The 27490-nt window shown below is 34.1% G+C and overlaps 1 protein-coding gene across 2 annotated transcripts; it reads right to left on the reverse strand.

Annotated features, from left to right (window-relative positions):
* Nucleotides 1-960: 960 nt before the first annotated feature.
* On the reverse strand, nucleotides 961-27490 carry LOC149777403 (small ribosomal subunit protein mS23-like). 2 transcript variants are annotated; one of them, XM_089942026.1, is made up of 5 exons: nucleotides 27414-27490; nucleotides 24563-24724; nucleotides 18708-18782; nucleotides 12764-12893; nucleotides 961-1266 (listed from the first exon to the last, which is right to left on the reverse strand). In XM_089942026.1, the coding sequence occupies exons 2-5, from the start codon at nucleotides 24721-24723 to the stop codon at nucleotides 1054-1056; spliced, it is 579 nt and encodes a 192-aa protein (XP_089798152.1). In that variant the 5' UTR covers nucleotide 24724; nucleotides 27414-27490; the 3' UTR covers nucleotides 961-1053. The 2 variants fall into 2 exon arrangements, with proteins under 2 accessions (XP_089798152.1, XP_089798151.1); XM_089942025.1 differs by having other exon boundaries at nucleotides 27398-27483.

The raw sequence follows: 27490 nt of genomic DNA on the forward strand, positions 1-27490 counted from the left end.
ATAAATGAATACATAAAGCTATCCAACCAAAAGTATAAATGAATACATAAAGCTATCCAACCAGAAGTATAAATGAATACATAAGCAATTCAACCAGAAGTATAAATGAATACATAAGCAATTCAACAAGAAGTATAAATGAATACATAAGCAATTCAACCAGAAGTATAAACAAATACATAAGCAATCCAACCAGAAGTATAAATGAATACATAAGCAATTCAACCAGAAGTATAAATTAATACATAAGCAATTCAACCAGAAGTATAAACAAATACAAAAGCAATCCAACCAGAAGTATAAATGAATACATAAGCAATCCAACCAAAAGTATAAATGAATACATAAGCAATCCAACCAAAAGTATAAATGAAGTATATATGAATACATACACAACTAAACCAGAAGTGTTAAGGAATAGATAAGCAACCCAACACTGAGTTAAGGTTTCAGGATGACTGAAATTTTTAATAGACATATTTCTTTTTTTAAATTTGTTAGTAAATTACTATTATTCCAAGAAATACGTGTGTTTCAAAATTCATGTACATTTTAAAGACTGCTGAGCATTTTCAAGTACTTATTACAGCTACCCTTGAATCCAAGCACTTTTCAAAATGCAAATTCTGTCTACACTATGACCAGTAGAGTTAAAAACACAGTTAACTCAGTGACTGATATTTTATGTCAACAGATTAATAGATATACTGACTACAGACAGACAAACAGATGTATAGGTAAACAGGATGTTAGGTAGAGAATAAGACAGATAAGGTGGGTTTGCATTATCGGTTTGATTGGTTGGAATGTTTTAACTATAACATGACCTACCTATCTACATATAAGCCAGATTATAACAACAACAATTACAAAAGCACCTGCTACTACTATTTATACTATTAACACAACTACTGTCGTTACTACTACTACTGTACTGTGATGCAGACGCCTGAAAATAGCTGAAGTTTTGCCAAAGAATTTATTAATAAAGTCCATTAAATGAAGAAACTCAAATGACAGCAGAAGATGAAAAACACAGAACAAATGTTATCATTATCTCTCTGAGTCATATTTTGTTTTCGACTTGAAGTCATCGCTTGGGTCAAAGTCATCAAAGTTGTCATCCATCAGATTATCTTTCAGTTTATCCTTATGCATATCATCAAATTCATGACTTCTGGCTCGCTTGCCGAATGTTTCTTTAGCTGAAGGATGTTGTCCCAAAGCACTGGAAGCTGACAATAATTCTGCTTGAAGTCTCTGCTCCTGCCAAAACAAGGTTTATACAATATAAGTTCAAGATGACCAAAAACAAGAATCAGTTCATAACACAGGAATCAAAAATGGGATCAAAAGATATGGAAGTACTAATATTAGTACACCTACCTTCTTTACTGATGAAAGGCTAGACATCATAGTACCCTTAACTAAAGAACCCTGATTCAAGATACATTATGTAAATGCAAATTTCAAACAGGCTATAACTTTGGCTGCCAAGACAAAAGTAATTTTTTTTTGTCTTAAGTAGGTACTAATCACAGAAATGTTCATAAAATTAAAAACATCAGGTGCCTGCTTAGATAGCAAGAGTTCTCCAGAGTGTCATGTTTTGCCTAGGTAAGAAGTGTTATCAAAAATGCCATGTCTTGTCTGCTTAGCAAGTGCAAGCCAGAACACCATGTCTTGTCTGCTTAGCAAGTGTAAGCCAGAATACCATGTCTTGTCTGTTTAGATAGAACGAGTTGCCCAGAATACCATGTCTTGCCTGCTTAGACGGCAAAAGTTGGCCAAAATACCATATCTTGCCTGCTTTGATAGCAAGAGTTACCCGAAATACCATGTCTTGCCTGATTAGCAAGAGTAACCCAGAATACCATGTCTTGCCAACTTTGACAGCAAAAGTTTCCCCGACTACCATGTCTTGCATGATTAGCAAGAGTAACCCAGCATATTAATGTCTTATATTGCTGATTTCTAATGCAGGTGAAACAAAAATCCTAGCATATAAGAATATAAACTTTTGGCATAAGCTAATTTAGCAGTAAACTCTGTGTCTATGGTCACTATTTATACCAACTCTTTAGCTATTGTCACTGAGTCAACTTGATGACTATTGTCAGTTTTATGTCAACTCAGTGGCTATGGTCACTGTCTTTGCTGCCATTGTCAAAAGTGCATGAAAAGCAATATCTATATATCATGCAGAGAGGTTTTCTGTTAAGACTCTTCATATCGATATAGTTAAAAATAAAAATATGAGACAGTTCAATTAATTAAAAAAATATTTCATATTGTCAGTGATGCAGGCAATATTCAACTAAAACAGTGTTCTTATGACAATATTCAAGCACTCTATATCTTTTGTTTTCGAGTACCGTATATACTTGCATATTAGCCGAATGATTTAGGAAAAAATAAAGGCCTGGAAGAAGAGGGGGTCGGCTTTTCCATGGGCCAATGTATAAACTTGACAGTTTTTAGGTCTTTTTCTTGACTACTGTAACGGCTGTAAATCTTGGGACACGAAACAATAAAAAAAAATTCTTGTCCCAAGACATAGGCATGTAAAAAAAGTAACTTTCGGTGACCCGACAATTAATAAACTGTTATAAAGTACTATAATTGATTTTGCTACTGTTTTGCATATGCATATTTTCTGATTTCACTGACACAAAGTTAAATAAAGGTAAATACATACTTCATAATTTGTGGGCCAGTTGAGTTTACCAGGGAGACCATGCTGAACTATAATGTACAGTACTTACACAGTGCAAAGCGTGCATAGTGTCACTTAAATCCTTACTTGTTCCCAAACATATTAGATGCAGATTTTGCTTTATTCATTGTTTCAACAAAACTGCATTCTTCCAGATAACATTTCAGCTACTCCTTAATAGCTGTTTTGTTTACGATGAATCACACTCTCAAGAGTTACTAATTTTCAATGATATAAGCTATCCTACAAACTGAGGTAATATTTTTAAAAAAGGTATGCACGTTTAATTGTACAAGGCACATAACTATCATAATTTGCACGTTCACGAAGAGTGGTAATAATAAAGGCTAAAATTCTCATATAGATCAACTAAGATCAATTTTAGTTTTGTGTTTTAGCTGAACAAACATCATAACCCTCCACACAATGGAAAGCTTGATGTTTCAGCATCTCCTATCTTGATAGGCGGCGAGTTTGTCTTTCGTTTTGCAACAGCAGTACAGGCCAGTTAATCATTAAAACCCTGAAACTGGATTGTGATAAGAGGGAATTTTGACAGGTAACTATACCAGTACATTGATGTGAATTTTTGTCTATTATTCCATAATATTAGCACGATTACCATAGTTTTGTAAAACAGGGTGTAAGGCATACCTATGAACTTTTCAAAAGCCAAGTAGAGAGACTGAATAAAAAAAATATAGATTGGGACCTAAAAGCAGGAGGCTTTTGTGGCATTTTTAAAGCCTTGTTTTCACTAAATATTGATCGATCTTCCTGGTAAAATATGCCTGAAATTCACAAAAAGACTTGCCGTTTCTCCCTGTGACATGCCCTATTTTCCCCCAGGACGTGCCATATTTTCATAATCTGGTCAGCTGTGTCCAAACTTCACTACAGCTAAAGTTTAGTCTTAAACAAACAAGCAAGAAAGCCAGCGCAATTAATTAAAAGTTAATCCTTATCAATGCAACTATTTTGTGATAACAACTGGCCCTCTTCAGCATCTTTTTTGCAGACATAAATCTTTTTAGTAGCAATGTTATGTCTGATAATTTAAAGGATTTATTGAAAAATACAAAGTGATATGTATGAAAAAATATAATACATTTAAATAAATATTAGCTTGATAACTGGATCGTGTACGAAAAATTAAAGGGTACAAAGAAATACATGAAATATGGTAGCATATGCCTCACTGCATAACACAGTAATAGCATAGGCCTCGCCATCTGTATAACATGGTAATAGCATAGGCCTCACTGTCTGCATAACATGATAATATCATAAGCCTCACTGCATAACATGGTAACAGCATAGGCCTCACTGTCTGCATAACATGATAATAGCATAGGCCTCACTGTCTGTATAACATGATAATAGCATAGGCCTCACTGCATAACATGGTAATAGCATAGGCCTCACTGTCTGCATAACATGATAATAGCATAGGCCTCACTGTCTGCATAACATGGTAATAGCATAGGCCTCACTGTCTGTATAACATGATAATAGCATAGGCCTCACTGTCTGCATAACATGGTAACAGCATAGGCCTCACTGTCTGTATAACATGGTAATAGCATAGGCCACACTGCATAACATGGTAATAGCATAGGCCTCACTGTCTGCATACCATCATAACAGCATAGGCTTCACTGTCTGCATAATGTGGTAATAGTACAGCATGGCACATACTCTTTGTTTTCATGAAGTTGCAATTTATTGAGCAAGGTTTAGATAGCCATTATACTTTTAAAGAACCACAAGTTTGTTATTTTTTTTCTAACTGAAAGTAATAACATTTTATAGTTGCACATTTTGTAAACATGTAAATTATATTTTTATATATTACATAAAAGTATACATAAAAAGTAGAAAGTCTATTATTCATTCAAAATGTAATTCCTGTAGAAAGTTGTCAATGAATTTCAAATGTAACTTAAATGAAGTAACAACAGTAGAACTTGTCTTGAAAGACCACCCCTTCTGCCAAAACATAATGGTCTCTCAAGACAGGTGGTCTCTCATCACAGGTAATAACACAATATAATCAATAAATCTATGTATGGAAGATCTGGTCTCTCAAGACAGGTTTTACTGTATCAAAATATGCAGGACACTATACTGGATTTGTGATTCACTCATAATCTGTTCCAGCAATAACGACAGCTTCAATAACTGCATGACCTAGAAAGATGTCCAATGCTGTGGTGCTAGCAAAAAGGATAAGGCTGCATTACATTTCATACGAAAGTTTTACAATGCTGCTCTGAATTTGTTCACAGTAGTCAAGGTGGAGTACCTAAAGACTTTTTCGTTGCATCCTAGAAAAGACCTAGGATGAAAATATTAATACAACACTGCCTCAGTAACTCCTGCCAGGATAAATCGCAAACCCACTTTTACTGGGGGTCAGTCATGGATTCTATTTTTTTTACTTGAAAATACCAAAAGAATTGGTTCCTATTTGTTAAACATAAAAAAAATTGTGATGAAAACTGGAAAATGAAACTGATATGTCACTCATTTGATCATCAAAAACAGTGGTTAATACCTGTAAATTTTAATAAACATTATGAAATTCTCAACCTTTAACAAGATGTCATATATTCTTTTAAAATTTCTTTCCAAATAACATTCGAGGTACACTGCAAATAACAGTAGTCATCAAAATTTTGATCAAATGAAAATGTCACCAACGCCTACTCTTTTCTAATAACTACCAATTAAATATGTTTTGTCAAGTGAAATTTGTGTAATCATCACAAATGCAATTTGCCCTATTGTACTCAAAAATGAAAATTTCCAATCCACTGTCACAACTTTGTCTGCCACAGTTTCTGTGAGTACCCAATTAATGCTAAAGTGTTTTAATCTCCGTCTTTGCTGTATTGTTACACTCAATTAAAAGCAGACCTGCTTTAATTTATCACGTTAATTATTTTGTTTGTGTCAGATCAAATAAAGGAGGTGGAATATATGAAAGTTAAAAGACATGCAGGGCCTCCCTTGGAAATATTTTTCTTTGTGCCATGAAATTCGCCAAATTAAAACATTTAGAGCCACTTTTCAGCGAAGGGAGCCATTTTATGCCAGGACCTGACTACATGCCTAATATTATAGTGGCCTTATTTTTAATCTATATAAACATGACAATAAAAAAGTTTTTACATGTTTTCATTACATTTAAAAGCACAAGAATAATTATTAATAAATTATAACAATATAATTATATACACGGAAAGTTCAATGTATAGCATATGGAAAGCAAGAATGAATGAGAATGTTTTCTTTATAACTGATAATACAAAATACTGCTTAGTCTTTATGAACAATATCATGGACACCTCATCAATATCTGCCTCACTTTTTCCAAGACCATTTCTTAAATTCTTTCTAAAATCAAATTTCTCAACACTGGGCCCATCGATAGAAATTCTGATTAAATTTTTCAGAGTAGATATACCTGCAGAATTTCATAAGTTTGTTTTGATAGATTCTGGCAACTGAACGCCCTCTCACAGTCTGCAGTAGAAAAAGGGTCAAAAAGTAACCTGGTAGCTGCCTCAGATGCAGCTGGATATAAATCTTTGTTTTTCAGAGCTAGATTAGCCATATTCTCTGTTCTTGATACAAACTTTTTTTATAAAGTAAATTTTTTATTTTTCATTGATATAAGTGACTCTGGCCCTTTACAGTCAATGACTGGCATACTTGTAGCAGCATCCTGTGTTACTCAGTTAAGTTCAGACCACAAAAATGTGTTATCTAAGTAAATAATCCCTAAAACACTAAGCAGTCCTAAGTGCGTCTCACACTCACAGTTTGCAGTAAGCACAAATTAACAACAAGTGCAAATGACACTGAATCTCTTTGCCAACCTGTTCAACAATAGAGTATATCCCCTGGCCATTCCTTATTTCCTACTGATCACATTTAATTGCTTCTCAAAATTGACTGACAGTTTGCAGTTAGCTGCAATCATGTTCAAATAATGTTTTATTCATCATCTACTGACATGATCCACTGACTGCCACAGATAGCGAAAACAGGAATTAAGTGGCCCAAGTTGCTTATATCAAAACATTTGTTGCCAGCAACTTTCTCCAGTCAGTAAAAAATTGTACCAATTCCAAAATTCTTTCCATTTGGCAACAAATGTGAAGCCTAGTGGAGGCCCAGGCATGTAAATCTTACCTGTATAAGAGCTAGCAATCACAGTCATGGGTTAGGTCAACTAATTTCAATCAACCAATCAAGCACTGTTATAAATATTATTGAGTACATAATAAAATACCTTAAATTAGCCTTCTCTATTACTTGCAATGAAATTTTATTCTCACAAGCATGCATACTAATGTGCCATTAACATCTCTTCTACATTAAGAATGCCATAAACATCTCTTCTACATTAAGAATGTCATATTAACATCTCTTCTACATTAAGAATGCCATAAACATCTCTTGTACATTAAGAATGCCATAAACATCTCTTCTACATTAAGAATGTCATATTAACATCTCTTCTACATTAAGAATGCCATAAACATCTCTTGTACATTAAGAATGCCATAAACATCTCTTCTACATTAAGAATGTCATATTAACATCTCTTCTACATTAAGAATGCCATAAACATCTCTTCTACATTAAGAATGTCATAATAACATCTCTTCTACACTAAGAATGCCATAAACATCTCTTCTACATTAAGAATGCCATTAACATCTCTTCTACATTAAGAATGCCATTAACATCTCTTCTACATTAAGAATGTCATTAACATCTCTTATACATTAAGAATGTCGTATTAACATCTCTTCTACATTAAGAATGTCATATTAACATCTCTTCTACATTAAGAATGCCATAAACATCTCTTCTACATTAAGAATGTCATATTAACATCTCTTCTACATTAAGAATGCCATTAACATCTCTTCTACATTAAGAATGCCATTAACATCTCTTCTACATTAAGAATGTCATTAACATCTCTTCTACATTAAGAATGTCGTATTAACATCTCTTCTACATTAAGAATGTCATATTAACATCTCTTCTACACTAAGAATGCCATAAACATCTCTTCTACATTAAGAATGTCATATTAACATCTCTTCTACACTAAGAATGCCATAAACATCTCTTCTACATTAAGAATGTCATATTAACATCTCTTCTACATTAAGAATGCCATTAACATCTCTTCTACATTAAAAATGTCATTAACATCTCTTCTACATTAAGAATGTCGTATTAACATCTCTTCTACATTAAGAATGCCATAAACATCTCTTCTACATTAAGAATGTCATATTAACATCTCTTCTACATTAAGAATGCCATAAACATCTCTTGTACATTAAGAATGCCATAAACATCTCTTCTACATTAAGAATGTCATATTAACATCTCTTCTACATTAAGAATGCCATAAACATCTCTTGTACATTAAGAATGCCATAAACATCTCTTCTACATTAAGAATGTCATATTAACATCTCTTCTACATTAAGAATGCCATAAACATCTCTTCTACATTAAGAATGTCATAATAACATCTCTTCTACACTAAGAATGCCATAAACATCTCTTCTACATTAAGAATGCCATTAACATCTCTTCTACATTAAGAATGCCATTAACATCTCTTCTACATTAAGAATGTCATTAACATCTCTTATACATTAAGAATGTCGTATTAACATCTCTTCTACATTAAGAATGTCATATTAACATCTCTTCTACATTAAGAATGCCATAAACATCTCTTCTACATTAAGAATGTCATATTAACATCTCTTCTACATTAAGAATGCCATTAACATCTCTTCTACATTAAGAATGCCATTAACATCTCTTCTACATTAAGAATGCCATTAACATCTCTTCTACATTAAGAATGTCATTAACATCTCTTCTACATTAAGAATGTCGTATTAACATCTCTTCTACATTAAGAATGTCATATTAACATCTCTTCTACACTAAGAATGCCATAAACATCTCTTCTACATTAAGAATGTCATATTAACATCTCTTCTACATTAAGAATGCCATTAACATCTCTTCTACATTAAAAATGTCATTAACATCTCTTCTACATTAAGAATGTCGTATTAACATCTCTTCTACATTAAGAATGCCATAAACATCTCTTCTACATTAAGAATGCCATTAACATCTCTTCTACATTAAGAATGTCATATTAACATCTCTTCTACATTAAGAATGTCATATTAACATCTCTTCTACATTAAGAATGCCATAAACATCTCTTCTACATTAAGAATGCCATTAACATCTCTTCTACATTAAGAATGCCATAAACATCTCTTCTACATTAAGAATGTCATATTAACATCTCTTCTACATTAAGAATGCCATAAACATCTCTTCTACATTAAGAATGCCATAAACATCTCTACTACATTAAGAATGGCATGAACATCTCTTCTACATTAAGAATGCCATTAACATCTCTTCTACATTAAGAATGCCATTAACATCTCTTCTACATTAAGAATGTCATACTAACATCTCTTCTACATTAAGAATGCCATAAACATGTCTACTACATTAAGAATGGCATGAACATCTCTTCTACATTAAGAATGCCATTAACATCTCTTCTACATTAAGACTGTCATAGTAACATCTCTTCTACATTAAGAATGTCACATTAACATCTCTTCTACATTAAGAATGCCATTAACATCTCTTCTACATTAAGAATGCCATAAACATCTCTTCTACATTAAGAATGCCATAAACATCTCTACTACATTAAGAATGGCATGAACATCTCTTCTACATTAAGAATGCCATTAACATCTCTTCTACATTAAGAATGCCATAAACATCTCTTCTACAATAAGAATGTCGTATTAACATCTCTTCTACAATAAGAATGCCATTAACATCTCTTCCACATTAAGAATGCCAATAACATCTCTTCTACATTAAGAATGTCATATTAACATCTCTTCTACATTAAGAATGCCATAAACATCTCTTCTACATTAAGAATGCCATTAACATCTCTTCTACATTAAGAATGCCATTAACATCTCTTCCACATTAAGAATGCCATTAACATCTCTTCTACATTAAGAATGTCATATTAACATCTCTTCTACATTAAGAATGCCATAAACATCTCTTCTACATTAAGAATGCCATTAACATCTCTTCTACATTAAGAATGCCATTAACATCTCTTCTACATTAAAAATGTCATTAACATCTCTTCTACATTAAGAATGTCATATTAACATCTCTTCTACATTAAGAATGCCATAAACATCTCTTCTACATTAAGAATGCCATTAACATCTCTTCTACATTAAGAATGCCATTAACATCTCTTCTACATTAAAAATGTCATTAACATCTCTTCTACATTAAGAATGTCATATTAACATCTCTTCTACATTAAGAATGCCATAAACATCTCTTCTACATTAAGAATGCCATTAACATCTCTTCTACATTAAGAATGTCATATTAACATCTCTTCTACATTAAGAATGCCATAAACATCTCTTCTACATTAAGAATGCCATTAACATCTCTTCTACATTAAGAATGCCATTAACATCTCTTCTACATTAAAAATGTCATTAACATCTCTTCTACATTAAGAATGTCATATTAACATCTCTTCTACATTAAGAATGTCATATTAACATCTCTTCTACATTAAGAATGCCATTAACATCTCTTCTACATTAAGAATGTCATATTAACATCTCTTCTACATTAAGAATGTCATATTAACATCTCTTCTACATTAAGAATGCCATAAACATCTCTTCTACATTAAGAATGCCATTAACATCTCTTCTACATTAAGAATGCCATAAACATCTCTTCTACATTAAGAATGTCATATTAACATCTCTTCTACATTAAGAATGCCATAAACATCTCTTCTACATTAAGAATGCCATAAACATCTCTACTACATTAAGAATGGCATGAACATCTCTTCTACATTAAGAATGCCATTAACATGTCTTCTACGTTAAGAATGCCATTAACATCTCTTCTACATTAAGAATGTCATACTAACATCTCTTCTACATTAAGAATGCCATAAACATGTCTACTACATTAAGAATGGCATGAACATCTCTTCTACATTAAGAATGCCATTAACATCTCTTCAACATTAAGACTGTCATAGTAACATCTCTTCTACATTAAGAATGTCACATTAACATCTCTTCTACATTAAGAATGCCATTAACATCTCTTCTACATTAAGAATGCCATAAACATCTCTTCTACATTAAGAATGCCATAAACATCTCTACTACATTAAGAATGGCATGAACATCTCTTCTACATTAAGAATGCCATTAACATCTCTTCTACATTAAGAATGCCATAAACATCTCTTCTACAATAAGAATGTCGTATTAACATCTCTTCTACAATAAGAATGCCATTAACATCTCTTCCACATTAAGAATGCCAATAACATCTCTTCTACATTAAGAATGTCATATTAACATCTCTTCTACATTAAGAATGCCATAAACATCTCTTCTACATTAAGAATGCCATTAACATCTCTTCCACATTAAGAATGCCATTAACATCTCTTCTACATTAAGAATGTCATATTAACATCTCTTCTACATTAAGAATGCCATAAACATCTCTTCTACATTAAGAATGCCATTAACATCTCTTCTACATTAAGAATGTCTCATTAACATCTCTTCTACATTAAGAATGCCATAAACATCTCTTCTACAATAAGAATGTTGTATTAACATCTCTTCTACATTAAGAATGCCATTAACATCTCTTCCACATTAAGAATGCCATTAATATCTCTTGTACATTAAAAATGTCATATTAACATCTCTTCTACATTAAGAACGCCATAAACATCTCTTCTAAATTAAGAATGCCATTAACATCTCTTCTACATTAAGAATGCCATTAACATCTCTTCTACATTAAGAATGCCATTAACATCTCTTCTACATTAAGAATGCCAATAACATCTCTTCTACATTAAGAATGTCATATTAACATCTCTTCTACATTAAGAATGTCATAGTAACATCTCTTCTACATTAAGAATGTCATATTAACATCTCTTCTACATTAAGAATGCCATAAACATCTCTTCTACATTAAGAATGTCATATTAACATCTCTTCTACTTAACATCTCTTCTACATTAAAAATGTCATATTAACATCTCTTCTACATTAAGAATGCCATTAACATCTCTTCTACATTAAGAATGCCATTAACATCTCTTCTACATTAAGAATGCCATTAACATCTCTTCCATATTACGAATGCCATTAACATCTCTTGTACATTAAGAATGTCATATTAACATCTCTTCTACATTAAGAATGCCATAAACATCTCTTCTACATTAAGAATGCCATTAACATCTCTTCTACATTAAGAACGTCATATTAACATCTCTTCCACATTAAGAATGCCATTAACATCTCTTGTACATTAAGAATGTCATATTAACATCTCTTCTACATTAAGAATGCCATTAACATCTCTTCTACATTAAGAATGCCATTAACATCTCTTCTACATTAAGAATGCCATTAACATCTCTTCTACATTAAGAATGCCATTAACATCTCCTATTCATTTTTGACAGTAAAACCACCATTATCAACCTCTGCTGAATACAAAGTTTAGTAAAACCATCAAAAACATTATCCAGTGAATTCAATTTTTGAAAGTTAGAAACATTATTAATGTTCACTGCTGAATTTCACTATTTACGTTAAAAATATTATTCATCTCCTATGCTGAATTCAATTTCTTTACATAAAAAACATTGTTAATTTCCTTTGCTGTATTCAATTGTTTACAGAAAAAATCCACCATTAAGTCCTCAAATCATCACATATAATATTGTTAGTTTCTAATTATACACCTCATCTACACTTGCCCATTTGAGGATACAAACATAAGCAGTGACAGCTCTTTGCACAATGGAGGTAAAAATTTAATATTAAAACTTTTTTTAAAATTATATTTTACCTTCTGTTGATGCAGTTCTTCTACAGTCCTTAGCCTGATTCCCTGTTCTTTAATTTCTCTTGCTGTAGCCTCAAAAAGTTTAGCATCTGGAACACCAGACTTCTTTAGCTCTATGTACTTCTCTACAAATCTGAAATTATAATGTCCTGATGAACCCCATGTAATGTTGTAAACTGTCTTAATTGATAATGCTATTTACACAGAAAGTTATGTTTTGCCAATGACACAACCCCTTTTGGTCAGTTGTGTATGACTTTGATGAAATACCTGCAGCTGGCCAACTGTGTATGATTTTCAGTGACACAACCCCTCATGGATAGCTGTGTATGACTTTTAAAGACACAACCCCGCCTGTCCAGCTGTGTATGACTTTCAATGATACAAGTCCCCTTGTCCAGCTGTGTATGACTTTCACTGACACAACCCCATCTGTCCAGCTGTGTATGACTTTTAATGACACAACCCCATATGGCCAGATGTGTACACTGTATGACTTTTAATGACACAAACCCAAATGGCCAGATGGGTATGACTTTTAATGACACAGCCCCAAATAGTCAGCTGTGTATGACTTTCAATGACACAACCCCACCTGTCCAGCTGTGTATTACTCTCAATGATATTTCCCAACCCGTCCAGCTGTGTATAACTTTTAATGACACAACTCCAATTTTTGTATGAATTTTGAAACCATTAGGGATGATTCTGTAAAATGCTGGAGCATTTCACTTTTTGCAAAAAAATATTTGTGCATAAACCAAAGCAAAAAAAAAACAAAACAAACAAGACAGAGAAAGTTTTGCAGCTTGCTGTGAATTTTATTGCACTTGGCTGTTTAAAACATGTGCATTAAAACATGGGTATTCATATCAAAAATGAAGTTCTACCCTGTTGTCCTATGTACTATCAACAACATCATAAAGCTAGTATAATAATTAATGCAGCAAATTCATAGTAACTTTTGGACACCATACAAAAATATATACCCCCACATCTCCTACATCCCACCCCTACTTCTGTGCTGGAAATAAGTCAACAGAGAAAACAAAGCATAACTCTTCTGACAATTGGGTGAGAATAATGACTGTCAACATGCATATTTGATGACTATCAACATGAATATCTCATGACTGTCAACACATATCTCATGACCATCAACATGCACATCTCATGCATCCCATCCCTACTTCCATGCAGTAAATAAGTCAACAGAGAAAACAATGCATAACTCTTCGGAAAATTGGGTGAGAATAATGACTGTCAACATGCATATTTGATAACTATCAACATGCATATCTCATGACCATCAACATGCATATCTCATGACTGTCAACACATATCTCATGACCATCAACATGCATTTCTCATGCATCCCATCCCTACCTCCATGCTGGAAATAAGCCAACAGAGAAAACAATGCATAACTCTTCTGAAAATAGGGTGAGAATAATGACTGTCAGCATGCATATATCATGACTGTCTACATGCATATATCATGACTGTCTACATGCATATCTCATGACTGTCTACATGCATATCTCATGACTGTCTACATGCATATCTCATGACTGTCAACATGCATATCTCATGACTGTCAACATGCATATCTCATGACTGTCTATATGCATTTCTCAAGATGATCATAACATGTAATCAGTTTCACAGCAATCCAATGACCAGTTGCATTCATTCTGTCATATACTGCATCTTCTAACTGTTAAGTGTTGAAATCATTTTTATTATTTCTGAGCATATAGCCACTGTGTCAGGCATACTGGATATATTATGGGCACAATTCTCATTTAGACCCATTATATATCATAAAGTCGTTGTATAAAAACTCTTGCTGATATGACCATGCATTCAGGTGAAGTATTGATGTCACTCTGGCCATCACAGTGACCAAACTGGACGTAATCATTTTCATTTTGGACAAACCAGACTCCAGTCACAAGTCATCAAGAGAAAACCCTCTGTCAATATGATTTTCATTTTGGACAAACCAGACTCCAGTTATAAGTCATCTAGGGAAAACCCTGTGTCAATATGATTTTCATTTTCATTTTGGACAAACCAGACTCCAGTCTTAAGTCAAAAAGGGACTTCAAGTTTGTCCAAATGATACTGATCTGACAATAAACATGGTTGCCATTACTCCAATCAGAAAAACACTTAATAACTTCTTTTCAGAAAATGCTAAAGCAAATTTTACCACATATGACAGAAAACATGTAGGCAAAAATGGCTTCCAATTTACATGTATCATGACACCGATCTGTCATCAAATATGGCCACCATTACTAAAGAGACAAAAGCCGTAAACAACTAATCTAAAACCACACGGTTAAAGGTTTTTATAATAGGAAAATGAAACTCTTTTAACAAAACCTTATGCAATGTGCAAATCTTCATGGCCTTGACCCCCAATGTCATGGGGCATAGGATGATATAACATACTGAATTGTGTTAGATTTGTACAGATTTTCCCCAAATGTGAACAGAATCCATTTAGGGGTATAGGAAATATTAAATAACGAAAATATACTTCTTTTATGTTCAGCTGTTCTTTTACTGAGCTATAACAGACATGAAGTGTACATGAAAGAAAAGAAAAACTTCAATATGCCAAATTTCTACCACTATACTGAGCTTACACCAAATCAAGCTTGTATCCTAAACATTATCACAAATCATCTGTAATTTTGACCTTGACCCCAAGGTCTAATGGGCAAGCAAGCTGAGTTCCAGAATGAATTATCTTAGCTTAATGATTCAATCCTGGTACGAACAGAATCCATCAAGGTTTAACAATGAAAAACTGAAATCAAAACTTTAATGCCAACGCCAGAAAGATGGATGCCGTATCATGGTTTTATAATAATATGAACATTAATTTTTCTTCTTGTACTATGTCATGTGTTAAATTGATTGTACCAGTTCTACTCATTTCAAATGAAATCTATGGAACTGAAATGAGTTCGTTTGCTCACAATGGCTTCAATAAAACAGAAATAATTCCACACATTTCATAAATTTTAATTCCAAATAACACCCATTTGAAATGCTCTATATGTTGTGAAAACCAGGCAACTAAACCCCAAATTACACTGAGTAGAGGCAAAACAGGCAACTAAAACCCAAATAAATCTATACTGAGTAGAGATACAATAAAAATGGGCAAAGATACATCTCTTCCTGTGTAATTTGCCAAAATGAAACTAAAGTCTCAAATTAAAACTATCTTCATCATGAATGACTGAATTCCCTAAGTTCCTTTATGATCAAATATTTTTTTTACTTAAAAGAAACCTACACTCCCTTACTTGAACTTTTTATATACTTGACTGGTAAAATAAACTTCCTTTTGCTTCACTGAATCATCACCTGCTAACAAAAAAACAATGACCTTTACAATCAAGGAATAATGTGTTGGCAAGATGGCACCATCACATGCATTGTACATTGTCATTACCATCAACACAGTGTCTGCAACATCAACACATACATTGTTGTGTCTTTACCATCAGCAATTGCACTGTAGAGACTTCACCATCAACACATGCATTGTACAGTGTCCTCACCATCAACACATGCATTGTTGTGTCCTTACCATCAACACATGCATTGTTGTGTCCTTACCATCAACACATGCATTGTTGTGTCCTTACCATCAACACATGCATTGTTGTGTCCTTAGCATCAACACATGCATTGTTGTGTCCTTACCATCAACACATGCATTGTTGTGTCCTTACCATCAACATATGCATTGTTGTGTCCTTACCATCAACACATGCATTGTTGTGTCCTTACCATCAACATATGCATTGTTGTGTCCATACCATCAACACATTCATTGTTGTGTCCTCACCATCAACACATGCATTGTTGTGTCCTTACCATCAACACATGCACTGTTGTGTCCTTACCATCAACACATGCATTGTTGTGTCCTTACCATCAACATATGCACTGTGCATGCACCATCAACATACACAATGTTCTGTCCTTACCATCAACATGTGCACTGTAGTGTCCTCATCATCAACAAATGCATTGTACATTGGATACTGCCCTCATAATCAATATAGACATCAACACATGCATACTACAGTGTCTGTGCCATTTACATTGTACAGTGTCCTCACCATTAACACATTCACTGCTTAGTGTCCTCACCATCTACACATGCACTGCTTAGTGTCCTCACCATCAACACATGCACTGCTTAGTGTCCTCACCATCAACACATGCACTGCTTAGTGTCCTCACCATCTACACATGCACTGCTTAGTGTCCTCACCATCAACACATGCACTGCTTAGTGTCCTCACCATCAACACATGCACTGCTTAGTATCCTCACCATCTACACATGCACTGCTTAGTGTCCTCACCATCTACACATGCACTGCTTAGTGTCCTCACCATCAACACATACACTGCTTAGTGTCCTCACCATCAACACATGCACTGCTTAGTGTCCTCACCATCTACACATGCACTGCTTAGTGTCCTCACCATCTACACATGCACTGCTTAGTGTCCTCACCATCTACACATGCACTGCTTAGTGTCCTCACCATCAACACATGCACTGCTTAGTGTCCTCACCATCTACACATGCACTGCTTAGTGTCCTCACCATCTACATATGCACTGCTTAGTGTCCTCACCATCAACACATGAATTGTAGTGTCTTCAATGATTAACACATGCATAGTAGTGTCCTTACCATCAACATAAAATGCATTGCACACTGTCCTCAATATCAATACATACATCAAACAGTGTCATCAAATGCATAAAATGGTAAAAGCAATATTTTTAAAAGTAAAAAAATCATGAATAAATCTCATAAACATTGTGATGCACTTGTCTGTATACTATACCTTGTTTAAATGTTGTACAACCATAAAACATAATGCAAATATATATATATATATATATATATATATATATATATATATATATATATATATATAAAAACCACTCTGGTGGCCTACTGGTTAGAGTATCTGCCTCAGATGCAAGAGGTTGTGGGTTCGATCCCCGGCCGAGTCATACCAAAGACTTACAAAAATGGTACAAACAGCTGCCTCGCTTGGTGCTCAGCATTATGAGGTTACTGTTAGGACTGGTCAGCCCAGTGTCAGAATAATGTGACTGGGTGGGACATCATGTGACATGTCTGCCCCAGTGTTAGACATCACAATAAACTGCCACACTTCAGACATTTTTTTAAAGCTACGTTAAAAATCCAAATCACACACACACACACACACACACTATATATATATATATATATATATATATATATATATATATATATATATATATATATATATATATATATATATGCTGGTTGCAATCTTAACATTTGTCCTAGCTATAAATAAACAGAATGGTTTCTGATGTAATGGGTGGGAATATAGGTCATTTTGAAATATCACAGAAGTAATGGAATCATCCCAGTATTTGTATTCTGTTACTGAAACTTACACAAGACTAATGGTAAAGTAAATTACATCCAATAATTCTAAAATCATAACAATATACAAAACATACAAATTATTTTTTAGATTGTCCTAAAAGATGCAGGCATTCACCAGCATTAGTCTGATATTTTCTGGACTGTTTTAAAAGATGCAGTCATTCACAGGCATGTTCGGACATTCTGTGGACTGTCCTAAATGATGTGGTCATTCACCAGTATGTTCAGACATTTTCTTGACTGTCCTAAATGTTTGAGCAAAAAATGTTTAGGACACTGGGCCTTGCAAGAGCCTTGCATAACAACACTATGTGTACCAGTGTGTTTAAAGAAGGTAATTTCACTTATTTAAATCGTGTGAATGCTTACAGCTTTTTATCTACATGTAAGTACTACCAGTGCCTGGAAGAAAAAAAAAGACATTTACTTACAATTGGCAACATTTACTTACAATTGGCAAGTAGTCTTCTTTTTCTCGTTCAACATAACTACAAGGTCTGGCTCACCATATACAGCACTGAATTTTCTGAAAATGAAAAAACCCACATCTCATACTGTTCAAGATTGCTTTTCCACTAATGTGGGTTTAAAGCATGATTTCTGAGACTGCAGTGTTTGTCCCATGATGGGGAATCTGATTTAACAGGTTTCTAAGCAGGCAAAACATGTGGCAGAAAAACAGCTATTATGATGCTACAAAATGTGCCAGAAAGTTCCAGTCATCATGTAATAAATTGTATCCATAGCTACAGTATGAACAGTTCTTGTCATATTATACTATGTTCCAGACAGCTTTAAAAACTTTGTCAAGCCTGGAGGATTAAAATCAAGGTGTTTCTGTCTGGAAAATAAATGGGGCAAATTTGAAGCACACTTATTGGTTGAGAATGCAATAAAAATAGATGAATTGTGAAGCAACTTATTTATTTGACCAAAAACACATGCCCAGTGTTTACTTTTTTGTATGGGGTGGGGGTGGGGCAAACTGAAGGGTTGAGAATATAGTATTTTGGAGGGGTAAAACTAACTTTGATGATGCAATATATACCAAACACTCACATAATCACAATCAAACTGACATTACATAAAAAACATACATCAAGATTCTATTTTTAAAATACACTGGATGGCAAAACATACACTTCATTAGAGCTCCGAATAAGTGGTTGGAAGGTAATGTAACTGCCATCTTTGCACTCACTAGAGACTGGAAGGTATTGTTGTTCAAACTTCCCTGCTGGATTCTCTGTGCGAATCCTGGTGAGAACTCAGTTATTCCTGATGACCATAATGCTAGCATTGTCAGAACTGTATACGATGCATTGTGACCACGAGATATGCTTGTCTCAATAGAAAAATTAACATACATCACATCTGGGACAAACCATTTTTTTTGGGGGGGGAGGTAGGGACATAATATTTTCACATTCAATGTGGGCTTTACAGATAATACAGCTGCAATAAATGCCTCTGTCCACTTTGGGTATTAATGCTTTATCAACATAAATCAACTGTAGAAACATGAACTGCTTATTATTGTCTTCAATCAATCTATTTCATGGCTAAAATCATCCTAACAAAAGTAGGTCAATTAATAGCACATAATATGAAATTTATATTTGCTGGGCTTTGCTTGCTTTCCTGACAGCTTATAGCTTTCTAAATCACCTTCAAAACTGAATCACACTTGAACACTAGTTTGACAAATGAAATAATCATGCTTTGTGCTTTATTTGACTTCAAAGAAATAGTCACTCTTCACAAACTTGCCAACAATCTTTAATACAGATGGCTTAAATATTTTCATTCAAGGCAATAATGTGTAATAACTTTTGTTCTTCTACATATATCTAACACCTCTTTTGATTCACATAAAACTGGGTTGTTCAATTTTGTGAAATTTTACACATGCAAATTAGCACAATGAACTCCCCCACAGCAGTCTTCAGACTTGACCCATGACCCTAATTGTTGTCAGCCAATTGAGCAATATGTGAAATGATGGCTGCATATACCTGACTTCTTTGCCTTTTAATTGTGGTATTAAGCAGTTTCACATGAGCTCTAAGAAGGACTGTTTAGCATTTATGTATGCTACATATTATGGGCATACATGTATACTGAAGTGGTGGGTTTTTTTGTTCTTTTGTTTTCCTGAAGATTAATGAAAATCATGTTTTTCCAAACATGACCGTGTTGGTGGACCTGGGAATAAAAGATTGTGTTTTTGTGTGAGAGACTGTGTTATGGCAGGTATAACAACCTAAACTTTGATCTTCTCCAGGACTGAATAACCCAACTGGCAACTTTGATTCAAAACTTTCTTTGCAGAGAGATAATTTCAGATGAGCCAAAAATGGAAGTGGAGAATCTGTGGGCTTCTGTGTATGAAAAAGCCCCTGTGCTGCATCTGGAGGTTTGTCCTCTGAGGTAACATCCTGGGATGATCCACATGCAGATAGAAGATCGTTGAACCATGCTGGGGCTTGAAGAGGCAATCAAAATGAGCTAGGCAGTGGAGTGGCGGACTTTGAGTAGAACCTGTGGGATCATGGGAAGGTGTAAGCAAACAGACAATCCCACTTCAGGCTCAGAGCATCCACTGCCCAGGCCCTCTAATTGGGAACTGGGAAAACATTATTTTACTTTGCCCACCTTGGTGGCAAACAAGTCCATCAAATGAGTTCCCCAAAGAAGAAACAGGGAGTTTGCTACAGATTGGTGGAACAACCATTCCATGAGGACTATTTTCCCTTTCCTAGAGAGACTGTCCACCAAAATATTCTTCCCACTGGGAATGCTGTGAACTTGGATAATTCCTTCTGAAGTTGCCCACCAAAGGAGGTTCCTAACCCCCATGCAGAGAGAAGGTACATGTGTGCCTCTTTGTCTCTTGAGGTATGTTACCATTAACGTGTCGTCGTCGGAGACCATCACAACCTCTAATTTGGTGGATGTGCCCCTGAAGGCCAAAAAACACCAAATTTATTTCCCAATCGTTGATGTTGATGTGGAGGGTAGAGTCTTCCCAGGATCATAAAACCTAAAGAATCAGTCCTTTTGGCTCAAGAGAAGTGCTCTACCCTGAATCTAGCATTATGTGAATAGGTAAGAGGGGTTTGTGGGGGATGCATGGGAACTCCAGCCAAAAACTGGTTCTGATTTGCCCACCAAGTCAGATGATGATGTAAATCCCAAGCCAGAGAAATCAGATCATTCAAGCAGTCCCTGTGCAATTTCCACGCCGCAGTAAAAATGTGACCCAATGTTTGTTTTGAGGGAGACTTGGGGGAGTAGAAACCTCAACCAGTAACTATTCCTGTGGAGCTAACAGACTGATTTCTGTAGTAGTAATTCTGAGAAGGTATATCCCTCCCTCTCTAATTAGACCCAACCTCTGAAGGTTAACTCTTTTTTTATATGTTGTAAGTTTAGGCTGCGTTGTGTATGACGAAGCAGCAAGCTGATGTTTATTAGCTTTTACTTGCTCTGTATTTCATTTGTGCTTCCATGCCCAATAGCGAAATCACAACACACAATTTGCAGAACATAAAGTTTTCTTCTTTACAAGATGGTTTCACAAATCTAAACAAGACGACACAATTGTCCTTCCAGTTCTGTTTTCTTGTCTTTCCTGGAGAAAATTCTGAACATTCTGCTTTCCAAAACAACACAATTAGAAGTTGAATAATACAAAGATGAGATACAGTGATAGCGGTAACTGTTTGCAAAATCCAATATGGCAGATAAATACATGCATGGTAGCCTTGATTTCAAATGAACCAATCATATTTTAAAACCGTATTCCTATATACATGTGATACATTTGAATCAGAATGGAACTGAGTGCCCCTTCTAAACAAAATTGCAAGGAAAGTTTGTATTATTGTTTTTAATGTAAAAAAACAAACTATTTTTGGCCAAAAAAATATACACGTGTATTCTGGTCCAAAATATGGGACAAATGCGGAAAAAAATGGGACACTTGGTAGTTATGTATTCTGCAGACACTTGGGTAATCCTTCTCTGCAACCCAATGGTCTCAGAGGAAGAGAACCTAGACAACTCTGAAGAAAACAATACCTTCTTCCTCACTTTGCAAGTCTGTATACTCTCTGTGAGATCCAAGATTTCATCATACCAAAGGCTACAAAAGGGGCAGCCATCTGTCCTCTTACAGCAAGTGCAAGATAAGTGAGTGCTAAGTTTCAGGACAGAAAATGCAATAAAACAAGTCAACCAGATTTAAAGACAACGAGGGCCTACTAAATTAACAAAACAAACCAATAGGTTACAATTTCTAAAAATTAGAAAATAATTTGAAGATGGCTATACAAAACTAAAATTTGAAGATGAACCTGTGTTCAATAATCAAGCATGATATATAAAGTGTAAAAGCAGTGTGCATCCTGCTTATAACATATATAAAATTAGCATTTCCTGATATAGGCAAGGTGAAATAAATCATTTGTAAGGAACAATAAATTGGATAAAGATGAGCAGAAGACAGCAAAAATGCAGGGAAGGGAAATTAAATTTAAATATATACTATGCACAACCAAACAATTCAAAATATATGCAAGGTGAACTAAATGATTCATAAGTAACAATAATATTGATAAATGTGAGTCCTTAGACTGCCAATATGCAACAACAGAAAAATTTAAATAAAATCCTAAGCCTTAGCTAGAAAAGAAAAAAAAACTTAAATCTGAAACACTAATGCCCTGTGAAAGGGTAGAAAACATAGCTGCCAAATGTCCTGTTTTTCCCATATTTGTACCATATTTTGGACCTGAATATGGGTGTGCTTTATTCTTATTAAAAATCCATTTTTTTAAATAAATAAAATTAAATTAAAAATATCCTTGCAATTTTCTGCATAGAACAACCATATGGTTCCATTCTGATAGTACATGTATTGCATGTATATAGGGATATAGGGTTCTAAAATATTACTAGTTAATTCAAAATCAAGGCTACCATGCCAGTCTTTAACCACCATATTGAACAGCAAAAAGCAGTTACCGCTATCACTGTATCTTGTCTTTGTATTAGTCAAGTCATGCTGAAAAGAAAGAAGATTCAGAATTTTCTCCAGCAAAAAAAAGGGAACAAAACAGGAAGGACATTTATGCCATCATGTTTGGATTTGTGAAACCATCTAGTAAAGCAGAAAACTTTGTGTCTTGCAAATTGTGTAATTGTGATTTCACTATAGGGCATGGAGGCACCCATGACATATACCGGCACAGAAAAGGTAATACAAGTCATCTTGCGGCTTCATCATCAACAACACAGACTGAACTCAAAACATTTATAAGTACCAGAGAGAACCTTGATGTAATTCAGTTGGAAGCATGTTGTACTAAATTTCTTCTAGAACTGAACTTTCCTCTTTCATTTGCTAGTGTTGCTGGCAATGTTATTTTGCCCACATTTTCCAGACAGTAAAAATCACAAAGGATTAATTGTGTGCTGGAACAAAAACAATTCAGTATTAAAAAAATCACACAGAATTCAGATCATCAATAAAAGCAGGTACATTGGAATCGATAATGATTGAGAAAAAAACATGATGTGGAAAAGGCTCCTATAAACAGCCTGTTTCTGAGTGTGTGTGTTGCACTCTTGCACCTTCTGAATGGGCACTTAACACATGCATCTGTGACATTAAATAAAGTTATTGTCCTGCTTTACCAATGATTGCTGTAAATAGTTACATATGCATTGAAATTTTTAAAATCAGTATTTATTCTTGAAAGTCAGTATTTTTGTCATAAGCAGTAAGTATATTGTACTCTGGGGTTGGCAGCTATGAAAAAGGGAAAAACAAAAACAAATGCTTAGCCATACATCATAGGTATGGAACAACTGCCATACATCATAGGTATGGAACAATTGCTGAAAAACTCTTAAGAGCTTAATAAATGGTGATAAAAACTCGATCAGGATATATTCCTAATGTTTAAGAATACAGCACACAAAACAATAATTTGCTTGTTGACCCATGAACTGGTTGTTAAAGTTCTTTACATAAATGATGTTGAACATTTCAATGAATGAAGAATGGCTACACACATGAGTATTATGCACAGGGATACCTTGCTGGGGTGATTCAGTGTTCTTGAATCTTTTGGTTCACCCTAGTAGGAGGACAAATTTTTTTTCCATGGGGTATTTTCCTCCCATAAAAAGTACTAGCAAATCAATAGAGACAGGTATGGTATTACTCATATTAAAATCTACGGTCTGACCAATTAATGGATTACATATATTTACAAACAGCTGAATATAACAACTTACGCCCTTATGAGATCCTCAGGATACAGAATTGGTCGTACAGTTTGGTCTGGAAGTGGTCGGTCATATACTGGAGCCAACCTGGGTGGGAAGGCTGCATAAACATCATACCATATTGGTTTCTCTGACTGCGAAATGGCTCCTGATTTTAACAGACCTTGCATTCTAAAATGATTCCAAGTATGAAAACAGCGAACGAAAAGTAGGGTGAAGAAATTATTTTTCATATCTGCTGTTTAGAGATGTGACAGTAACACTACTCAGGCATATTAATGTATCATTACCATCACCACCCCAGAAAATGTATGTACCCATTTAAAATACACTGTTTAAAGAAAGTGTAAACTTTCAACACTTATAGATGCACAATACAGTACACTCTCACTGTAAGGCCCTTTTCTAAAACATATTCTTTGTTATAAGGCAAATATTATAATGGATCCCTTTTCAATAACTTCTTACATTAAACATTTTATCATACTTGTTTGTTAAAAAATGACAAATCCATAAATCCAAAAAATATATTTTAATTTGCAGAAAAGCACCGTTATGGGCTGCCAAGTGGCTGAGATATTCCTCAAAATTTTACTTATCGTTCTGATGTTAATCAACAATGGAACACGCTCCACATGCTTGTTATTTGGGCAGTAAGACCTTGATGCCCAAAACATAAATATCAGGGTCGAGGTATAGTCCTATATTGTAAGACCTTTTCCTGTTATTTATGTGTTGGGCATTGAGGTCTTACTGCCTAAATGACAGCTGTGTAATATGTTTTGATGTCGACTCACACCATGATAAAAGTAAAAACATTTCAGGAATATCTCATACACTTGGCAGCCCATATCAGCGCTTTTCTATGAATTAATGTTATAATGTATTAGTCAGACTATACTTACTCTGATGTCTTTTTCCTAAGAAATTCCAATTCTAACAAAAGCAAATGGACCTGTTTTCAAGTTTTGTTGGTCTACATTTCAGTTGGCTGGAAAGCAATAGAAGCCAGGAATGCCAAAATCAGGTTAAGCTGAAGTATTATTCTTTAATGAAATGAATAAGAATATATTATGCCTACCAGAACTGTAAGCAATGTTTCATTTTGTTCAAGAAACATTCCCCGCCCCACCCCCCAAACCTACTTGAACATACTTCGGCATAGTTCGACCACCGCTGCATTTAAATAAGTTCAAATGTATGTCAATGGAACATGAAAATGTGTCCATTTGCTAGTTTCTGATTTTGATTCCACTAAGAAAAAAACAGCACAGTAAGTATATAAATTACACATCAATTTGTGGAAGAATGTTGATATGGGCTGAGAGATATTCCTGAAACTTTGACTACTCGTTCTGATGTCAACCAACATCGGAACACACTATACAAAGCCTAAGACATGGCACAAAAACATAAATAACATCTGATACATCTTACACTGTAGGACTAGGTCGAGGTCTTACAATGTAGGACTAGCCTTGAAAGCTGTATTATCGCGGTACTTAATGTTGTTATCAGTACATATTAAAACCAATCTGTTATTGCTGCATTGTTACAAATTGTAAAGTGTTTCTGACTTTCCCTCTATCTATTCCTATAAATAAATCTGTCAATCCGATCGCGTAAATGTAAATAAAACCACATATGGCAGCTGACCCAGATTACCGTACGATGGGGGAACAACCCTATATTATCACGGCATTTACCTAACTGAAGTACTGTAGCATGCACGTATTATAATAAAAATAAATTTCAACTTAGTGATAACATGGAATGTCCAAGCTTTTTACTGGCTGCATACTGCCATCAAAATAAAGGATCCAGTGACTAAAATGAATATACTTATGCCAATTAAGTTTAAATCCATGATAACTTCAGTAGAAATAAGAAATAAAAAATAGATGTCAATTTATCTGAATTTTAATTGCAATGTGGACAAAAAAAATCTAAAACTACAAATGAATCTATTATTAATATTATTATTAATGCTGAATATTACTGACTTAAAAAACAGTTTAACAATTATTGCTTTCCTATTTATGTACGATAAGTAGGATCATAAGCAATGTTTTGCCAATTTTGGTACATATTGTCCAGTTTACTACAAACACTGAATTACACTGAAAAACCGAAATACACCAAAATAAACACCGAAATACACATGTATTTACATGCTCTTGGTGTAAATATCAGTGTACACACAAGAATTATACACCAATATATACACCAAGAACATGTAAATACATGCATATTTTGGTGTGTATTATTTTGATTTTTCAGTGCATTCTGGTGTTTATGGTAACCCCATATCGTCTACCACTGAATGGAATTCCAAGTGTAACCTTGTAAGGACATGCATGTCACTACCAGTATTTGACCTATAATCATCAAACATCAGATGATACACTTAATATATTTTGTAATCAAAGCCAATGCAGGTATAGTAAGTTCGACTGGAGTTTTGTATATGATGATCAAGGGAATTGCATGAACTTTACAAAAAAAGTGATGTTTATTCTTTTTCATTGGAAACTTTAAAAAATGTTGACATTTAAAAATAAATTGTGTTATAAGATATTTGCGTCCTTACTGGCTACAGCTTTACATCTGTAAATAACAGCTAAACGGCGCGTGTTCAATATTAATCAGAAAATCCTGTATGATCCGACAATAGTGTTGGAGTAGACATGGGAAGTATAAAGATGTATACGTTCTTTCCAAAGACAAGCGATCTTTTTAAAATAACACATTTTTATTGGGGTTTGGACACACTGAAAAGTTCAGTACTGACATATAACTATACAGGATAAATAATTTTGATCTGAGTCTATTAACAACGGAAACCTCCTATAAACTGAACCCAGTTTCTCAAATCTTGACCCAGCCATGTTGTTTGTATTGAGGAGAATTATAAGGATTAAATCAGATGAAATCCGA

Source organism: Sinohyriopsis cumingii, chromosome 18 (genome assembly GCF_028554795.1).
Source record: "Sinohyriopsis cumingii isolate HCF-2022 chromosome 18, ASM2855479v2, whole genome shotgun sequence".
In the NCBI taxonomy this organism is placed as follows: domain Eukaryota; kingdom Metazoa; phylum Mollusca; class Bivalvia; order Unionida; family Unionidae; genus Sinohyriopsis; species Sinohyriopsis cumingii.